Source organism: Polyodon spathula, chromosome 8 (genome assembly GCF_017654505.1).
Source record: "Polyodon spathula isolate WHYD16114869_AA chromosome 8, ASM1765450v1, whole genome shotgun sequence".
NCBI lineage: Eukaryota > Metazoa > Chordata > Actinopteri > Acipenseriformes > Polyodontidae > Polyodon > Polyodon spathula.
This window is the reverse complement of record NC_054541.1, coordinates 15,813,440-15,834,172: the sequence shown is the minus strand read 5'-3', so window position 1 is coordinate 15,834,172 and position 20,733 is coordinate 15,813,440. Positions and strand designations below refer to the sequence as shown.

At 40.1% G+C, this 20,733-nt stretch overlaps 1 protein-coding gene across 2 annotated transcripts in view; it reads left to right on the top strand.

Annotated features, from left to right (window-relative positions):
* LOC121319513 (PHD finger protein 21B-like) overlaps positions 1-20,733 on the top strand; it is a 106,545-nt gene that overhangs the window by 70,045 nt on the left and 15,767 nt on the right. For both annotated transcript variants that reach the window (XM_041257013.1, XM_041257014.1), the window contains 7 exons: positions 8,731-8,823; positions 14,397-14,741; positions 15,763-15,894; positions 18,361-18,412; positions 19,023-19,099; positions 19,650-19,695; positions 20,632-20,654. In XM_041257013.1, coding sequence (XP_041112947.1) covers positions 8,731-8,823; positions 14,397-14,741; positions 15,763-15,894; positions 18,361-18,412; positions 19,023-19,099; positions 19,650-19,695; positions 20,632-20,654 — 768 coding nt within the window. The remainder of the gene's footprint in view (positions 1-8,730; positions 8,824-14,396; positions 14,742-15,762; positions 15,895-18,360; positions 18,413-19,022; positions 19,100-19,649; positions 19,696-20,631; positions 20,655-20,733) is intronic.

Sequence of the window (20,733 nt, the reverse complement as noted above, 5' to 3'; positions counted from 1 at the left end):
GGTTTACAAAACCCCTTGGTTACGTTCAGTATTGTGTTATGTCCCGATATTGTTGTGTTAAATCAGTGGGCAAGGTTTTGCAATTCCCTTATTAAGTTGTGTTGAAAATGCTGCAGTATGATGCATGTGCAAGAGGAAAATAAATGTTCAGAACATCAAAGATGAAAAGGAAACCGTTTAAAAATCCAGTAGAACTTCAAATGAAATATTCTTCTTGTGAAAATAATATACAGTAGGTGCCGCTTATTAACAACCTCTCGGTTCCCAGCAAAAAGTTATCATTAACAGAAAGTTGCCAATAAGCGAAAAGCCCCTATTTTTAAGTGTATTTATATGGAACAACGATATATACTGTAGTTGTACAAATATGGCACTGAAATGCATACGAAATACCCAAATATAGAACTGTTTACTTCATGCGTGTGTAAAACAAAAAAAAGGGAGTGGGCTTAAATAGTACTACACAACAATGCACTACAATTGTTCTCACAATGAGTAAAGCAAACATCGAAATATGTGTTGTGCTTACAATCAATTCTAAGGAACATAATTTTAAAATAAGAAATTGTCCAATGTTGTCTGCTTTTTACAATGTACCACTTCCTGATGTAAATCCATCTTAATTTTGCATGCAGCTTTGAAGCGAGTTTCAAAGCCACGCTTCTGACTCAGTTCATCAGAAATACACAGTTCTAAAGTCAGTGTGTTATAAAAGTTGCATGAAGTATATGCATAAATCATGCAAGTGCGCTCTGTAGCACTGGCAACTAGTAATAAAGTTGGCAATAAGCATTGTGCAGTTATTAGTATCAAAATTCCATTAACATTAAACTATGGGACAGGAATGGTTCCTGGGAAAATGTTGTTTATAACTGGAAATTGTCTTTATTAGGGTTGCTAATAACCTGCATCTACTGTGTGTGGGGGTGTGTGTGTGTGTGTGTGTATGTATACAGTGCCTATAGAAAGTTTGCAACCCCTTGAACTTTTTTCATTTTGTTGTGTCAGTGCCTCAGAGTTTCATGCATTTAAATGATTTTCTTCCACTTATCTACACACCGTACTCCACACTGTTAAGGGGAAAAAAAAATATATATATTTAAAATACAAAACTGAAAGATCAAAATTGGATAAATCTCCACCCCCCTGAGTTAATACTTGGTGGAAACACCTTTGGCAGCAATTACAGCTGTGAGTCTGTTGGGATAGGTCTCTACCAACTTTGAACACCTAGATTTGGCAATATTTGACCATTCTTCTTTACAAAACTGTTCAAGCTCTGTCAAGTTCCTTGGGGAACATTGATGGACAGCAATCCTCAAGTCATTCCACAAATTTTTGATTGGATTTAGGTTGGGGCTGTGACTGGGCCACTCAAGGACATTTACCTTTTTGTTCCTTAGCCACTCCAGTGTAGCTTTGGCTGTGTGCTTTGGGTCGTTGCATGCTGAAAGGTGAACTTCCATCCCAGTTTCAGCTTTCTTGCAGAGGGCAGCAGGTTTTTCTCAAGGGCTTCTCTGTACTTTGCTATATTCATTTTCCCTTCTATCCTGACAAGTGCCCCAGTCCCTGCCGATGAGAAACATTCCATAACATGATGCTGCCACCACTATGCTTCACAATAGGGATGGTGTTCTTTGGGTGGTGCGTTGTGTAGGGATTGCGCCAAACATAACACTTTGCATTTAGGCCAAAAATGTCAATATTAGTTTCGTCAGACCACAAAACATTTTGCCACATGGCTACAGAATCTCCTGAGTGTTTTTTTGCATTCTTCAAGTGGGATTCAAGGTGGGCTTTCTTGAGTAATAGCTTCCTTCTTACCACCCTACCATACAGGTCAAATTTGTGGAGTGCTTGGGATATTGTTGTCACATGGACACTTTGATCAGTCTTGGCCATAAAAGCCTCTAGCTCTTGTAAAGTTGCCATTGGCCTCTTGGTAGACTCTCTGATCAGTCTCCTTGCTCGATCATCCAGTTTGAAGGGATGGCCTGATCTAGGCAGGGTCTTGGTGGTGCCATACACCTTCCACTTCTTAATAATTGTTAGACCGTACTCCAAGGGATATTCAAGGCCTTTGATTTTTTTAATACCCATCCCCTGATCTATGCCTTTCAACAACTTTGTCCCAGAGTTCTTTTGATAGTGGTCGTGGTTGAGTTTTTGCTTTGAAATGCACTACCCACCAGAGGGAACCTACAGAACTACTGAATTTACCTGAAATCATGTGAATCACTACAATTTAACACAGGTGGAGGCCACTTAACTTGGTGTGTGATTTTGAAGGCGATTGGTTACACCTGAGCTAACTTAAGACTGCAGTTACAAGGGGGGTGGACACTTATCCAACCAAGCTATTTCAGTTTTTATTTTTAATTAATTTTCTACAAATTTCTAGAATATTTTTTTCACTTGGAGGTTGTGAGGTAAGATGTGTAGGTAAATGAAAAAAAAAAACAATTTTAATGCGTTTTAATTCCAGGCTATAGGGCAACAAAAGGTGAAAATTTTGAAAGGGGTGTAGGCATTCTATAGGCACTGTATACAGGCAGTCCTTACACTTACAACACAATTGGTTCCTGAAAGTTGCGTTGTAAGTCGAAGCACATTTTTCCACAGGAACAATGTTTTAAATCTTCTTATGTTCCAGACACTTTGGCCAGATAATATATTTTTACAAATATTATTATATTGTATTCATGCAAATATTTATTTAACTCTTTACACTCAGCCTGGTGTTTACGCACAGCTACCTTGCTTGTTTAGAAGTACAGACTAGGGGCTTTCCAATGACATATTCAGTGTGTATATGCGGTACTCCTAGCTGGAACTATGATCGTCTTAAGTTAAGGCCCTCATCATGTAACAGAGTTCACAGCTTATGTTTTGTTTTGAGTCAGTTGCTCTTATCAGACATTGTTAACAGCAAATAAATAAAAAAAAAACAGTTACATAAACAAAAAAATGCATGGCTCAGGTCTCGCTATGTTGTAAATGCAGTATTGACATCGTAAAGTTGAAGCAGGGTAATAAAGCAAAAGAGTCGTAAGTGCTGTGCGTCGTAAATCGAAGCGTCGTAAATCGAGGATCGCCTGTGTGTGTATATATATATATATATATATATATATATATATATATATATATATATATATATATATATATATCGCTGATTACCTTGATTATACTGCACATACTTTATTATTCAGGTCGAGATGTCACTCCTTTTTTTGCTCTAGGTTTTATATACTGTATTTTCTCCAAACAATCTTCATTTACTGCAAGCAAGTATGTAAACATTAGGAGACTTAATAATTGCAGCAAATGGAAATTGCATTCCAAAACATATTCAAACTGCAGAGGGATATAGTGCAGGTAGTTACATTACTTGCTGAGACACCTATTCCAAGCCAATGGATGACAACCAGATTTAAAGTATGTTTTACATGGTTTTTGCTTTACATTCTTTCTGACCCCAGTCAACCTACTTCGTTTAAAAAAATGAAAAACTGCTATAAAAACCTCCAAAGGTTGCATCTGTTTTGGCTTAATTACACTCAATGATTTCAGCTGCATGTTCAGTTTTCCAGGCTGTGTCACCTTGAGACCTAACGAGAAACTTCAGGAAGCAAGTCTCTCTGAAATGGGCTGATACTGAGGAGGTAGCGTGCGTGCGTGCGTGCGTGCGTGTGTGTGTGTGAGAGACATCGCAGCCAGCAGACATGTTGTTCCAGCTCTCGGATGAGAGCAGGCTTATTTAGCTGGAACACAGCCATTTCCAAATGCTGTTATTTCAAGTTATTAACCGCACTGTTGATAAACATTTCATGTTACATGATTTAGGTTTAAATGTTTCAAGCATAGAAATACAGTGAAATGTCTCCTACTGAGGCCAGTCAAAAGACCAGCATATAACAAATCAGTATCATCAGGTTTTAATTATTTAAAAAGTTCTCAAGTAAGCCAATTTATTCAATGCTTTTTCGAACCATTCTAGATGTTATTTATTTAGTTTTCTTATATACAAACAGGTTTATGTTACTGTATTTAGTTTGTAATCTTTATTTCTATCTAAGTCAATTGGACAAATAATAAAACAGAATGGTTTGTGGTTTACAGCATGTTGGTCTTAAGGTCAGACCTGTCCCTGTGTTCCCTAGGTCACCCCGTTTTTTGAGAAAGGTGTCCCAAGAATTTAATACGCCTTCCCAGGACACTAAATGCCAGAACCATGAATTGAGTTAGGTAAATCAGGATACAATGTTACTACAATAGACGCATAATATTACAATATAGGCAGACTCTATTTTGGTGGTACTTTGGAGCTGTTTGTTTTCGTGTAGTACAGCTTTCTCAAACTGGGTTTCCACTAAGTGTTTAGGTTGTGTTAAAACACTGAAAGTGGAGCCTGCCTCATATCCCAACCAACAAAATGTAATTTAAAAAAAGCACTGTCACTGCGGGATTCAGAAGAAGAAGAAGAAGAAGAAGAAGAAGAAGAATCATCATCCCGCAGTGACACTGCAAGGCTGTCACCAGTAGAATGTGCTTGTAATAGTATCTATTTTGTTCTTCTTGTTATTGATGAACCAGTATATTGGTAGCCCACGAGTTCAACACATTTCTCAGTGCTGTCCACTGGGACTTCTGGAACTTCATTATGTAGTATATTAGTATCGCAGCAAGCTGCTTTTAACACCTGTATTTGTCTCTTTTTAACAAATTTGCAGACCAAGTTTTTTTTTTCTTTTTCATGTTTTCATACTTTAAAACCAGTCTTGCTTAATGAGTTTGCTCAAGCCTAGAGTTGTCGGTAGACAGTAGCAATAATATAGCTATGCTAATTTAATACATATTTTGGTACGAGTGTGACTTTTTAGGTACCCATGATAGATGGTACTTACTATAGCGTGTGGAATGTGCGTGGTGTGTGCGTGACACGTCACATAAATAATGACTGTGAGAGAGAGTATCGACTTTCTAAGCTGCATGGAAACCTGGCCATGGTTACCTATTGGATGAATATAGGCTTTCTAGAGTTTCAACTTTTAACTACCCCCTTTGGTTTGGAGGTCTTTATCACAGTAATTTATCACAGTGCACATGTAAAGGTTCCATAATTATTAAATGCACAATTCTCAAAGCTATTTACTCCAAATCGTCATTTTGTTTTTCAGAAGGGAGAAACATACCAAAAACTAAACAACTCAGACTTTAACTTAGGAACTTGTGAGTAGTCTAACGGTGTTTCTTATTCATTTCAGAATATTAATGTGTGTTTTTTTTATTACAGAGAGAATGACGATTTGGAGTAAATAGCTTTGAGAGTCCAGCCCTTAAAAATATCTTAACAAGAGACAGCAATATTTTTTTAAAATATATTTTTGCAACAACATCTGCAGGGCTGATATTATCAACATGGTCTTTATTTAAGATGACAACCTTTTAACATAAGAGGCTTTTAATTAAAGTACTTGTTGACCTTCCAGCACCTCACAGCATTTTATTTCCTATTTTCAAACTGCATTCTTATTTCAAACTGATGATATATTATATATATATATATATATATTATTATATATATATATAATATCTATATATATATATATATTATTATAAACAGAACTTCCTCACCCCAGAGTGGGGGTGTGATATATATATATATTATATATATATATATATGTATAGTAAGCGCCGGGTGAGGAAGTACCATTTATGCTAATAATTGGCACCTCTCCTTGAATTGTTAGGTATTTTCATTTTTAAAATTCTCCCAAGATATTGGCCTCGTTTGTAGCCCCTTTCAAGCTGTTCCCAGTGCTTTAGCACAGATCAGAGCCCCAGCAAGCAAGGTTCAATGTTGAGGTGGGTTGTACAGACAGCAACAAGCTCCAAAAGTTCCATTCAGCTTTCGCATTTATGAAAAGCAAGCCCAAGGTTGCTGGCTGCATTCAAAGAGCCTAAATGAAAGTGTTTTGGTTAAAAAAGGCAGCAATTACTACAATGAATGCCCATTCAGCATGAGAATTTTTTTTATCTTTGCCGTTGCCATGGAAACAAGCCCTTTTTTTCTCTCTGGTGTGGAACAATGAGACTTTAGGATTTGCGCACGCTGCAAAATCCGGGTTATTGATATTGAATGCACTGATGAAGATGGAACACATTCCATTTTGTTTAAGCTAAGGGACTTTTATAAAACAATAAAATAAGCTCAAATTGGCTGCTGTGATGACGAAGTCATCTATTTTTACAAACCGCATACAGCTTATAACTGTGCCCCTTCACTAGAGCTACTGTGTTGAAGTTAATTCAATTTTGCATTGCTCTGTCGTTAATGCACAATTCACGGGTAAGCAATGAGGACAGACAATATTATATGCACTGTTTTGTTAGGATCTATTCAGTAATTCAGTGTTTCACAGTTTCTTATACAACCCTTCCTAGCAGATATAATAATACTACCACACACAGCCCTTAATTAGTACACTGAAGAAGGCACTTTGGGTTCCATAGTACTGCAACACACTAATCATTAATATGCATTGTTAATATTTAGAATTCTTCAACAATTGCAGAACAGTATTAGTACTAGTGTGCCAGTTATCAGTATCCAAACTGGTCTACTTGGAAGACACAGATCTGTTGTAATGCTGTTGGTCTCTGTCACAAAGATGGCTGCAGTGGGTGACGTCAGACCAGAAACAGGAAATAAACAACAAAGAGAGGTAGAGTTTGGTGGAGCTGAGCGAATGGTTTCGCTCAGCATTTAATAAATGAACAGACTGCCAGAAAACAAACAAACCCAAAAACACAGGACACGGCACATTCGCCAAAACCTAAAGAGACAAACAAAATGGACTAACACTACACAAAACACGGTGAGCAGATATTTTAACTTTATGTTATTATTTTTTATTATTTATTACCTCCATCTCCAATCCCGTTCTCCACTCACCGAACACCCAGCCACGAGTGGGTGAAAACATGTTGCTTTTATGCAGCTGTACCGTGACTCGATTGCTAATCAATCATTCAGTTGGAGTCGCGGTACAACTGCACGTGAATTAATAAAGTGCAATTTCCCATGCTAATATATTATTACATTTTACTTGCATGTGAAGTGCTGTGCAATCCTCGTGCCTAAATACAAATATACATTTTAAACAATGTGTGTTACACAGACCCGTTTATATTCCATGTACCAATGACTATACACCAACATTAACACACAACACAAAATAATACACAGGGGCGGGCACTTTGCCACATATACACCCCCTTGTGCAAAGCACACATGGCCTCAATGGCCACCTCCCCCCTTAAAATTCCAAAAGTCTCACCCAAAGTCCTGGGCCAAGAACAGGGACTTTAACAGGTTGATGGGCGGCAATATTGCCAGTAGCCAGGCTGCTACTGGCCATGCTGTCAGCAGATGTGCTGACAGTGGGGCGAATCTCTCCTCCCGCTGTACCACTGGCAGCGGAAATGCTGCCAATGGTGCGGCTGTCAGCAGACGTGCCGACAGCTCCCAGACTGACTCCTTCAGCCGGGACAAGTCCAGCAGCGGAAATGCCCCAAGCGAAGCAGTTCCTGCGACCCCAGGCGATGCGGAGCGGCTGGCAACCCCAGGCGATGCGGAAAGGCGGCAACCCCAGGCGATGCCAGGCAGGCATCCTTGGGCGAAGCGAGGCAGGCATCCTTGGGCAAAGCAAGGCAGGGAGTCAGGACAAGCTGGGGTGCGGGGGTTGGCCCTCTTCTCGGCCACTGCGGCCGGGCGGTTCTTCTCCGTGCTTCCCTCAGCAGCCTATGCAAGGGCTAGATTACAGTGGTCCGTATTACAGTAGTAAATACTAGTAAATATTACAGTCAGACTGCTAGCATTCTGTGTCAGTGATGTCTATTTCTGCACCCATCTCTCTCTCTCTCTCTCTCTCTCTCTCTCTCTCTCTCTCTCTCTCTCTCTCTCTCTCTCTCTCTCTCACACTTTGATTTGTTCACTGGCATTTTGTGGATCAGCCAGACCTTGGGAATGAAATTCCAGTGTTTTGTGTGAGCTCCTCTGTTTTATGGTCAGGGCCTGGGCACCTTCTATCAAACAAATCTGGTCTGAATACTCACCGTGCAGTCTAATTTAACAGTTATTTTGAATCGGGAGTCTTCCTCCACTGGTTCGATTGATATAAACAGAGTTCTGACCACTTGTTTGCTGCACCACTAAGATGTCCAGCGAGTGCTGCTGAATTCACCTTTCCAGTCGCTCTCCAGGGTGCTGAAATAGCTGAGATTCACATACAGGAGTGTTTTGATCTCATACTAATTGCAGTTAATCTAATGTGTTAGGATTAGAGTTATACACTGAAGGTATTGATAACCTGCATAGACATTGCATAGTTTTTTTTTTTTTTTTTTTTTTTTTTTTTTCACTAAATGCCGCTGTTTTACTCAGTTTTCAGTTTATATTTTTAAAACAATCTAGTAAGCTTCGATTTTATCTTTTGTTTCATCTAAAAGATGTTAGGGAATAGGTGTGAAATCAATTGAAATTAATTATTATCCAGTTTTGGTCATGTGAGTCTATTTTACCAATTGGCTTAAAGACTGATTATGATGGTCTCTTGAGTGTTTGTTGTACTCAGGTTCCAGTCTGTTTGTGTCTGTTTTACTGGTGTTGTGTGGCTGCAGTGTAGTGAGAGGCATTGCTAACCTGGCTGTTGTGTTTGTGCTTCACAGATGCTGGGAACCATCACAGCAGAACCCATCAAGGTTCCTCAGGTCAGCTCCTTACATCGATTGGCAGGACAGACATCCACAGAGCTACCTCAGGTAATTCAGAGGAATACCTCTCCTCATCTCGACCTGGGTCTTTCCACAGAGCTACCTCAGGTAATTCAGAGGAATACCTATCCTCATCTCGACCTGGGTCCTTCCACAGACCTACCTCAGGTAATTCAGAGGAATACCTCTCCTCATCTCGACCTGGGTCCTTCCACAGACCTACCTCAGGTAATTCAGAGGAATACCTCTCCTCATCTCGACCTCGGTCCTTCCACAGACCTACCTCAGGTAATTCAGAGGACTATCTCTCCTTGTCTCGACCTGGGTCCTTCGAACCATCCTACCCTCTCCTTCCTGCTATGCAGCACAAAAATAGAAGATCCGATATATATATATATATATATATTTTGATATATATATATATATATATATATATATATATATATATATATATATATATATATATATATAAATCAATAGACGTCTTTCTAAAAGAAAAAATAAATAAGCCAAATGGGAATTTTGTGCTCTTTTTAACAGTATTCCTACTGCTCATTGTGATGTTTTCTATCCCTACACTTCTTCTCATCCATTGGAACATTAATCCAGGTTTGTCCAAAGGTTTTGAGTGTAACAGTGCCTCACAAGTGACTTTGGGAACGCTCATGTTTTTGTGCTGACTTCATTAGATAGCCTAGATTGCTGTAGCCAGTGCTGTTCCATATCACCATTTCTATACTGAACAAAAGCAGTATTACTTTTTTAATTGACAGCTACTGGTAAACCACGTATACCTTTAATAATTGTCATTTTGGAAGTGGCGAGTATATCTCTTCCCTTCCTGTGTCAGTTTGGGTATTTGTGGTACATACACTCCTTTTTTAACAAATCTCCATTTTTTCTGAGAAAGTTCTTCTTGAAAATTGATTCGTAACCAAATCGACTATGATGCCTCCATTGTCTGATGACATTTTTTTTTAAATTTGTAAAAACTATATTGAAATATACTTCAACGTTCTTAATATAATTCTCAGTAACACTCTATGATAAGCACTGATCTATAAACACTGGATAGTGTACGCCACTGTCAGGCTATGGCAGGGGGTGAAGTCACTGGAAGTATGTAATGATTGTTTTATTCCTGAAAGAAAAAAGTTTCTTAATGATGAATTGGGTGTGTAGATATAGTTTATCCATCCTCAATACATCTGTAACAAAAACGCAACACACATAATACTGCTTTTGGACTGAGGAAGCGAATTTAGCATAAAGAAATGGTACCGTTTTATCGAGCTCCCCTTTTAAACATATCCAATGGTGAGCATATATTTAAAGTAGGCAGTCTGGGAATATCGTATGGCTTGTGTCCAGAATGGGGATGTTAGGGGAAAAAAAGTGCTAAAAAAAGTCTTTGTTTACTTTGCCATAAGTTTTCACACGAAAGTCTTAAGCCCCTGGACAAACATTTGAATTTTGATATTGTTTATTCCCTCAAGTGTATACATTCAATTTTTTTGGCGTCGTTGTCCACTAATTCATTTTTAAATTGTATTTTTTTTGTAACTGCTTTCATTTTGTGTAGTAGACATCTTTCACACTGTACGTTTCCTTCAATTTGATGTATTATTATGATTAATGGTGCATTCAATAAAAAAATTTAAAAACTCTGCTGTGTAAGTGGTTGCAAGGAAAAGAAAACCCCAAGACGGAGCTGTTCTCATTTCCACTTAATGAAGGGACCTACCCACAATTATAGCAGCACTGTGTTATGTCAACATACACTGAGTGTACAAAACATTAGAAACACCTTCCTAATATTGAGTTGCACCCCGTTTTGCCCTCAGAACAGCCTCAATTCATCGGAGCATGGACTCTACAAGGTGTCGAAAGCGTTCCACAGGGATGCTGACCCATGTTGACTCCAATGCTTCCCACAGTTGTGTCAAGTTGGCTGGTTTTGGATCTCTACTCCGAATAGCTTGTTCCATCTCATCCCACAGGTGCTCAATTGGATTGAGATCTGGTGACTGGGCAGGCCACTGCAGTAAGCTGAATTCACTGTCATGTTTGTGGAACCATTCCTGGACAAACCTAGTCTTATGGCATGGGGCATTATCCTGCTGAAAAAATCCATTAGCAGATGGATACACTGCTGCCATGAAGGGATGCACCTGATTGGCAATGATGTTCAGATATCCTGTGGCATTCAAACGTTGCTCCACTTTTATCAAGGGGCCAATGTGTGCCATGAAAACACACCCCACACCATCACCAGCCTGCAATGTTGACACGCGGCATGATGGATGCATTTACACATGTGGTTTTCTCCATACCCTTGTCCTCCCATCAGCATGAAACAGCAAGAACCGGGATTCATCAGACCAGGCAGTGTTTTTACAGTCCTCCAGTCCTCCAGTGTTTTCATTCCTTAGCCCACTGCAACTGCAGTTTCTTGTGCTCCTTAGGTCATCGGCCATATCCCATTTGTGTCAAGGTATGACGAGTTGTGCATTATTTTATGGGTCTTTCGGCACCAATGTTGTACCGGACTGTCAGTTGACTAACTGTAGCCCGTCTGTTGCTCTGCACAATTCGTGTCAGCCTCCTTTGGCCTCTTTCATCAATGAGCCGTTGAGCATGAAAAACCCAGCAGCGTTGCAGTTCTTGACACTCTCAAACTGGCGCACCTGGCACCTACTACCATATCCCGTTCAAAGGCACTTAAATCTTTTGTCTTGCCCATTTACCCTCTGAATGGCACACATACACAATCCATGTCTCAATTGTGTCAAGACTTAAAAATCCTTCTTTAACCTGTCTCCCCTTCCTCTACACTGATTGAAGTGGATTTAACAGGTTACATCAATAAGGGATCATAGCTTTCACCTGGATTCACCTCGTCAGTCTATTTCGTGGAAAGAGCAGGTGTTCCTAATGTTTTGTACACTCAGTGTACATCCCAAAAGTCTTAGATATAGCGCCAGCTGATTCAGAATGTTTGCAGAATGGACACATATCAAATAAACTAGTAAATGAGATTGTATTTCCTTTCGGAATGAGCTCTTTCAGGATGATCCAACTTAAAAAAATAAATATTGCATTTTTTCATCCAAACAGTTATGTGTAAGCAGTAAAAACAAAACAAAACAAAACAAACACTTCAATAGAGAACCCTAATACAGCGCTATCTAATCAGCTTGTTAAACTGACTCAAGAACCTACTCAAGACCGTCAGCCGAGGCAGAGAACACCTTCAACTGTTTATGTCCCGCCTCTGCTCACTTATGATTGGACTGTCTCTGAGAAAATGCAGGTCTTCTATGGATTGATTTTATTTTATGTACAAAAATAAAATTCTGCACATTAAATTGTAAAAAAAATGATCTGCGATTAACTCTTTAGTTGACTAATCAGTCCGATTAATCTATTAATTGGAGCAGTCCTAGTATATATCTACACACATATACAGTACCAGCACAAATTATGGCAACAACAAATGATTTACAGCAACACTATGGCTGGGGATTGTATTGCCCATGTTTCCTCACACAGACCCCTTACTTACTAAATATCTTGTTATCCCTGAATAGATAATATGCTAAATATTTTAACAAGCAAGACCTCTCCCCCGAAATGTTCTCTTTTTTCTAGGAGAGCAGCACAGCTGAGGATGGGGAGTTTGTTGCACTTCACTCCTTGCTCACTAAAATATCTTGGTATCCCTGAATAGATAATTGGGAAATACAATCCCCACCCACAGTCTTGCTGTAAAACATTTGTTGTTGCCATAATGTGTGCCAGTACTATAATACATACACATACATATGATGGTGACATCAGAAATATATACTGTGAGGATGTTGGGCACTGAAGCACATCTGCTGTACATTTTAGACTTCAGGTCTAATGGAAACTGTGCAGGAGGAAGTGAACCGGGATAACAGTGTTTAAAGTTAAGTAGGACCTAATACTCACCATTTGCAAATGCCTGTTTGCTGTATCTCATGAAAGTGGAAGCATGCAACTGATAAAGGGTTTGGGAGTTTGGAGACAGGAGATTAGCGCATTTACATGAACAGTAGAGAGCATGCCTTTACATCTAGGGGCTTGCCAGTGTAAACCGTTTCCCTGAACATGACGTTTTCTGTCGTCCCTGGAGGGTTTCAGTTCTTCAGCTGCTGATCCCAGCTGTGCATTGGATCACACTAACCAGTCAGTGTGTAGACTGAACGCACATGGGAGCTCCCACCTCTCCCTCAGCATGTGTATGCAGCAGTTGGAATACAAATAGCAAGGTGAAGCTTTCCAGCCTCTGGTTATTTCTAAAATAATTAAAGGGCTCAGATAGAGGCACAAGATATGGAGCATGCATTTAATGTACTTATTTAAGGTAAAGTAGGCGAACAATGTATTTGTTAGACATGTTTCTTATAGTTTAATGTCAGACTGTATTAATATATTTTTTAACTACATTTTCACATTGTTATTTATTTATTTATTATTATGTCATTTTTACCCGTTCGTCCCCCCGCCCTTTTGTGTCTGTAGAAACACTGATGTCATTTCCTGCCTGTGTCTTCAGGCAGTGACTTCAGAGTTCTACTTTGTCTTCACCAGGGGACAGCAGTGCATGCAGGCAGAGGGAGTCACGCATAAAGTAGGTTCCCCACGTTTGAAGTACAGGACAGACACATAAACTGTAGGTTATCTGTTAAACTTAACTGGATGACAGAGGTTTGGGCTCAGAAAGACATAAAACTAATTTAACATTTTAAAACTAACAAAAACAAGCCACTGTAAGTATTATAAAGTAAGTTTACTTTTTATTATATTATAAAAAAGTAAAACGACAAAAAAAAGTGCCAGCCAGTGTTCACTACAAATGTGATTTCTTAAGAGTAAGTAACGCAGTGTATCTGAATTAACACATCAGCGTCAAGCTTATCATATTTATGCAGGCAGCTCAGTGAGCAGCAGGGCCCAGTAAATTCATGTAAAACATTCAAGGCAAGCCAGCTGCAGCAGCCTGTGCAGTAGCACAGTCACAATACAAGGTGGCACCAGAGACCAACTCCACTGCATTAACAACCTTCTGGGAAAGCAGACTCTCCCTAGGCATCTCAGTTCATCTCAAATAAAACCTATAATGGCTACAGCAATTGTTATTCCTTGAAACTGGCTTTAGGTTATGGGAAAATGAAAAACATTTTACAATGCATGGTCATTTTAAACCAGTTCATTGTGACCCATTAAACCAATTGCCTGCCTTTCCTTTCATTCATGAGTATTCTCACCCCTCAGCTCCCCATGGTCGTACTTTCAAAACCAGAGAAGGGAAAAGAGGGGGGAGCGGAGCTCACTCTCACCTGCTTCATCCAGTGAACCAGACATTAATCCATACTAGTCCTGTACATTCATCCCATCTCAGTCTGCCCTTTCTACTCATGCAATGCAACAATAGCAAGACTTAGAAAGTGCCAAAATGACCAAAAACTCGATTGAAGACTTGTAGTTGAAGCATGTCATTGAAGTGATGAAATTCCTTTCTAAAGCCGTCCTGTTGGGTGTTTAATGGTTCTAGACTTTAGAGGACACTGTAAAGGCTCTTGCTGTTTCCCCAGGTAAGGCCAAAGACCCTGATCCCCGACAGTGTGCCGGTCAGCCCATGTCGAGAGCAGTCGTCCAGCCAGCCTCAGCCCCTGCAGAAGGCCACGGTGGTCAGCATCAAGAACGCCGGGCCTGCTCTCCCCACAGCCAACAACACCATCTGCCACGTCCAGCTGCCAAATGACCAGTCCGTGGCCACAAGCTTCTCCGAACCAGCCAGCGTGTCTCCGGTCCTCACCACGGCAGGAGTGGCCTATGCCATCATCTCCACGTCGCCGGGCAACAGCAATGGCACCGCAGTCTCCGTCATCAGTGATGCCATGAAGGGGCAGCCTCTCCTCATCAGCACAGAGAGCAAGGTAGGACCATAGCAAAGCGTTTCACTGACCCCCGTTTGGTTCTTTGCTTGATCTAGGGTTTTGGTTTTTTTGTTGTATTTTTTTTATTTTAATGTCAGATTTTTTAAATACAGGGATTGAAATAAGACTCCCATTGCATAGCAGTTTCACCCATTCCAGGTTTTACTAGAAGCTTGATTAGCCCCAGTGTATATAGGTAACAAGCTCAGGTGTGTAGTATTACATTTATAGTAAAACCTGGAATTTGTCAAAGTGCTGTGCAACAGGAGTCTTATTTCCATCCCTGAACTACAAGGCTGTCTATGCAAAATAAATGTACTCTACTACTGCTTCCTGGTACTTAATCACTTCCTGTGCTGAAGATCATGAGGTCTGATTGCAGATCACTGTGGTGACAAGGTACCAGGAAGAGACTTTTAATTGTTGCATAGAAATATATCCATATGCATCCATAACAAGAGGTAAGATGATTGGTTTTAAAGCCTTGGTTATAATGTGTTTATATCAATATATCTAGAAGTCCAGCCTCTGTGTTGGATTATGTCTAACATGACTACAGCTACGCAAAAGGTTAAACAACAGCTTCCTTTAACTTGTATCATTCTTCTGATATTCTGGTATGGTGGAGATTGTGTACTTTACCACTAGATGGCAGCAGTGAGTGCAGTTGGTTGTCCTGTTCAGGTAATCAATGCACAGAAATTCAGTTTCACTTAATTTAAGCGGAGCAGGGGCTGAGCTTTAAGCACAGCAGCTTGTGGTATTTATAGCAAAATGACATAATGCATATCCCTGTAAATGCTGAGTTTAAACACCCAAACACTCTATAATCATCACAATTAGAGTTGTCTCTTGTTGGTTTTGCACTATGTTGCCATTTCACCCCTTACAATAGCTGAAAAAATTGTGTTGTCAATGCAGATCACAGATGTAGTCTGCTGTGAGCTGTGGGTGCTAAGTGGCTGTATTTACCTTGACGCTTCCTCACTGTTTCTTTCTTTACTGCTTTCTTTCTTCCTAGGTGATAATAATTCAGCCCCAGATTCAAAGCCAGAGTCAGCCAGAGATTAAAGTGGAAGCCAAGAAAGCATCTGAAGAGCCTGTTCAGAGCGCTCCCCCACCTGCCAGGAAGACAAAAGCAGAGAACCCCGAGGTAGGGATGAAACAGCACCTCCCCCCAGCCCCCCTGTGCAGACTCCACACCGAACAATACGTTTCACTTCCCTTCATGATGTACGAAGGGTTGTGGCTCATAAAGCTTAACACATCTTCTATGAAAGCCTGCGACTCTTCCAACTTGGCTGATACAGTGTGTGCATGCCATTTTACGTATTTTGTTTAAATATAGCTGATACAGGAATAAATAATATAAATAAATAACAGAAAATGTTTTTGAAGTTCATACCGCATACATTAGTTATAAAAGGTTTTTTTGGCGTCCAGCTCTCCGTGTCACTTTCTGACTGCTGCATAATCCAGCGTATATCCCGGCCATCATATTTGTTTACATCGTTGAGTCAGAAAACAGTGACAATGACGTTTTAATCACCATTTTATTGTTTGGAGCAGCTTTCTTTTATAGTATGTTTTGTAATTCATTTTCTGTTAAGTCACTGTCAAGTTAAGTCAATCAGTGTTCGGCCATTTTCTCTTGTGAAGAGTTCTGCAGGGGAGAAGTGCGTTCCTTTGAAAATGGGCGGGACTGACAGAGGTTTGAACCAGTCACATGACAGGCGGAGACTGTAGCCCGGTGATGAGGTTTTAACCAATCACAGGCCAGGATTTCCAACTACTAATTCTGACTCACACAAGTTCTCTAGCAGCAGAGCTCCTGTCGTACCTTAGCAGCACTTTAAACAGTCTGTTACTTGACACAGCCCCCCTTGTCACAGCATTTGTAACAGACACTGACACCGACTGCAACGTGGCTTAATAGAGCTTTCGTTTGCAATCACTCATCACAGTGGATCGATGTGTTTGGAAAACACCCTTCAATTTGGTGTTTGAAAGTATGAGGCAATTGAGTGCAACATTTTATCCATTGGTCTGCATATATTGGAGCCCTCATGGCATGGTTTCAGTGTCCCTTTCAAAGCTAAACACACTGTCTATCACCCTTCATTAATGACACTGGGGGATGGGCGACTCTGTCCAGCACAGAGAGCACTGGGGGACCCACATGGACGAGAGGGTTGTTCTAACATGTTGTACTTTCACAGACGTTTCAAAGTTAAGAAGTTTTTAACTACAGTGAAAGGAGCTTTATGTTTATCACATTTCACGATCCATTTTCAATGTTAGCCCTGTTAGCAGTATCGCTACAGCTTTCCTTCTGCTCAGATCTTTGATCATTGTTGATTTGGTGCATGCAGATATAAAACAAAAACAAAAAAAGCCATTTCAGATGAAATTGTTCTGCTTTCTGGTAAGGCCTCACATACATGTCTCGTAGTTCCAACTCCGGTGGTCCTGCTGCAGTCAAGCCATTTGACCATCAGCAAAGGTACCAGGATGCAGCAGCTACAGTATTAAATTATCCATAAATAACATAAGATAACAACCAAAGAACCAAGCATAATAAAAGGCTGACCAATATAAATGTTAATAAAGTTAATGTGGGCAATTTGAAAGCACTGGTTAGCACTCCTTTTAAATCAGTAGGATATACAGACTGCCAGTCATGGTCCTGCAGGGCCATTCCACTCCATGTTTAACAAGTAAAATGCTATAATTAACTACTTCAGGCTCTGGATGGAGGTTTCATTGGTTGAATAAAACAATTTAGGACAGGTTTAGAATGAAGACCAGGAGTGGAAGGGTCAGCATTGACCACCCCTGGCATAGACCAACATTTTAAGTAGATTTCACTGAAGCTGCAGAGTAACCCTTTTCAGAAAGCCCACTATTCTTTTGTTAACGGATCCTGATGGCTATATTGCTCACTCAGACTTGCTTTCCGCTGCCTTTTTCTCTCTGACGAGCACCACATTCCACTGCATGAAAACCAATCCCTTCCATTCCTGCTGGATGGGAAGTGTAATTAAATCAGGTTTAAAGAAGTATCCGTGGAGAGCAGAAACAAACAGGCACCGCTGTAAAAAATAAACTGTTTCATACATTTTTCTTTAATCAATGAAAGCAAACACCCAAACACAGGCTTAAGCATCCCCATTCCCCTGATACAATGCCCTCTCATTTCCTTTGAGCTGTGGTGCAGCTCGTTGCATGGGGGCCGATGATACTGATGTCAAAGAGACCATGCCTCACCATGTGGCAGTGGGTTCAATGTAGTGTTTAATACAGAGCTGTGTTAAGAGCTACAGTAAAAACCCAACATTACAGACTCCACACTTATTAACTGAAACACACAATTTACAGAGTTAAGAGATCAACACAACTCTCCTGGCTTATGTTTTCTTTTGTTTTTATTATTCTGCATGTTAAAGATGTAGAAACTCAATTATTGTAGTACACTTGGAATAAACCATTGAGAACAGATGTTTCAGTCATGTTACATGTCTGTGTGACCCAAACCCCCCCTCCCCTCCCCCCACTCATTGTTTTGAGATAGTCCAGTGCTCACTCCTCTAATGAATGTTGGTTTCTTCCTCCCCCTTAGAAAATTGCCTTCATGGTTGCACTTGGCTTGGTCACAACAGAACACTTGGAAGGTAAGATCTGTTCCAATTATTACACTACTGGTGTAATTGGCATTGGCGTAACTTTGATTTCAAAAGTGGGGGTCCACTTTCTGTTGCTGGGACATGTAGTACTGAAAACAAACGTTTATTTCTTTCAGATTAGGGCCTTTGTGGTTCATTTTTACACCAATTTGTTGGGTAGAGCCAAAGCGTTAGTGTCATTATTGAGCCTGTAGGGAGGACTTTACAGGATAAACAAATAAACTACTAAATAAAACTAAATAACAAAAAAAAAAACTTAATGTATTCAAAGAAAAGCACAGCATGGCCTAGACGTGTGCTCATTAGACTGAGAAGCGTTTTAACATTTTTCTATAGGCATGTCACACAATGGTCCTTTGGTTCTCTTCCTTGAAGCAAAATACAATATAGAAATAAAGGAATATTTTTATGGGGTCACTGCTGACAAAATCTACTGTCAGGACTTAAACACTTATTGTGGGGGTGCTTTGAACTCTCCTCTCCTGGTCCCACCCCCGACCCGTCCCCTCAATTTGAAGCCACCAGTTCTTGTATTGCAAAAACACATTCCTGCTTATTGATTGTAATGCCAAGGATGTTTTTATTTCCATGGTTACAGAAATCCAGAGCAAGCGGCAGGAAAGGAAGAGACGGAGCACAGCCAACCCGGCCTACAGTGGTCTGTTCGAGCCTGAGGTACACTGCACAGTCCCTGCTGATTAGAGTGGAACAGAGGTCGCTAGACGGCTGATTCCCATGGCAGTTATTTTGCAAGGCTCAAGTAAACATTCTTTGATCGAATAATTGCCCACATGCCCTATTTGAAACCTGACTCCTCGGGTGCTGTAGCTAACCACTCATGCTTTTTGCTCATTGCAAGACTAAAGCGTTTCCGTTTGCATTTGTTTAGTGATGGTGAATGCCAGAATCTAATAATGACAAACTTATTGTAAGATTAGTATTAACAGTTATACCGGTGTTCTCAATGTACATATTATATTACTATTTATAATAATTTGCACCTGCAGGCATTTGTGAAGCATCTACATGTTATTTAGCTTTTTGCATTTGATAATATCGTGTACCCATGCATCTGACGTTTTGATTAGGAAATTGGTTGCCGATTGCACATCTAGTGGTTACTAGGATTAGATATATTTTAAGAGGGGAATGTAGGTAGTTCAAGAACTCATTCAAACAGGTGTATCGTAGCTCATGTGTCTTTTGTTGTTCCTCTCTCTTCCAGCGCAAACGACTTGCATCAAACTACCCCTTGTTCCTGACAGCAGGAGGTAAGCAGTCTTCTTTAGCCCTCACTATTGTTATTATTATTATTATTATTATTGGCAGGGTAATAGGGCTAGAAGAACGAACAAAGTTTCTGAGATACTGAAAGTTTATGACAAGACAAAACATCTCATACTTTTCCAATAGCACAGAGAATATCTTAAAAAAAAGAACTCTTTGTTGTAAAGATCTTGATAAATGTTCTGTATTATCATGTCGTTGAAATGTGTTGCTGAAACGGAAGCACCATTCTGCCTCGTTAGTGTATACTGTATGCTAACATGGGGCAGGGCAGCAAGAAGAGTTCAGCTGACTCAAACATTTCACTTCATGCTAACAAAAAGCTTTCCTGGTTTTCTGTTGCAGATGTCAAAATGAAAGCTTTGAGCTTTGATCTCCCTAGTTAAATAAAAATGGGTTCAAAACCTGTCTTTGATAATAATGATGCAGCCTTCAGCTTTAAATAACATTGTTTTTTCCAGGTAGCATGCAACTTTTTATGCATACTGGTTTTCATTTAAATACTTGGCTCCTTAGCGGTGCTCGTGTGAAAACAAAAGCATGGAATTACCTGCAATGCAAAACATTTTAGCTAGAGCTTGAACTAATACAAAAACCAACCAACCAAATAACCAACTGAAACAAATAATAATAAAACCAAATTAAACATATCACCTGAACCATTCTAGCCCTAACAAGCATCTTAATAGTCCGTTGTTGTTAGAAAGTTAGCCCTTGCGTAGGGAAGCACTGCACAGACTGATGGAAATGTCCCCCGAACCGAAACAGCAAGTGGCATTACAACTGAGCAGTTCTTAGTGTCATTACAGCCCAGCAGTCTTCAGCACTAAACCCTTATTGAAATGCATGGCTGTTACCTAACCCCACTGCCGTTTAATGCCAGCTACTAACCTCTCTTCTGCTTCCCATTTGCACGCCAGCCAATGAGGATCTCTGTTGGAAGGTATGTGACCTCATGGCCTCAGTCATATGAGCGCATGGTGTTGGTGTCCTGGGTTTGTGTGTGTGACAGTGTAGCCGTG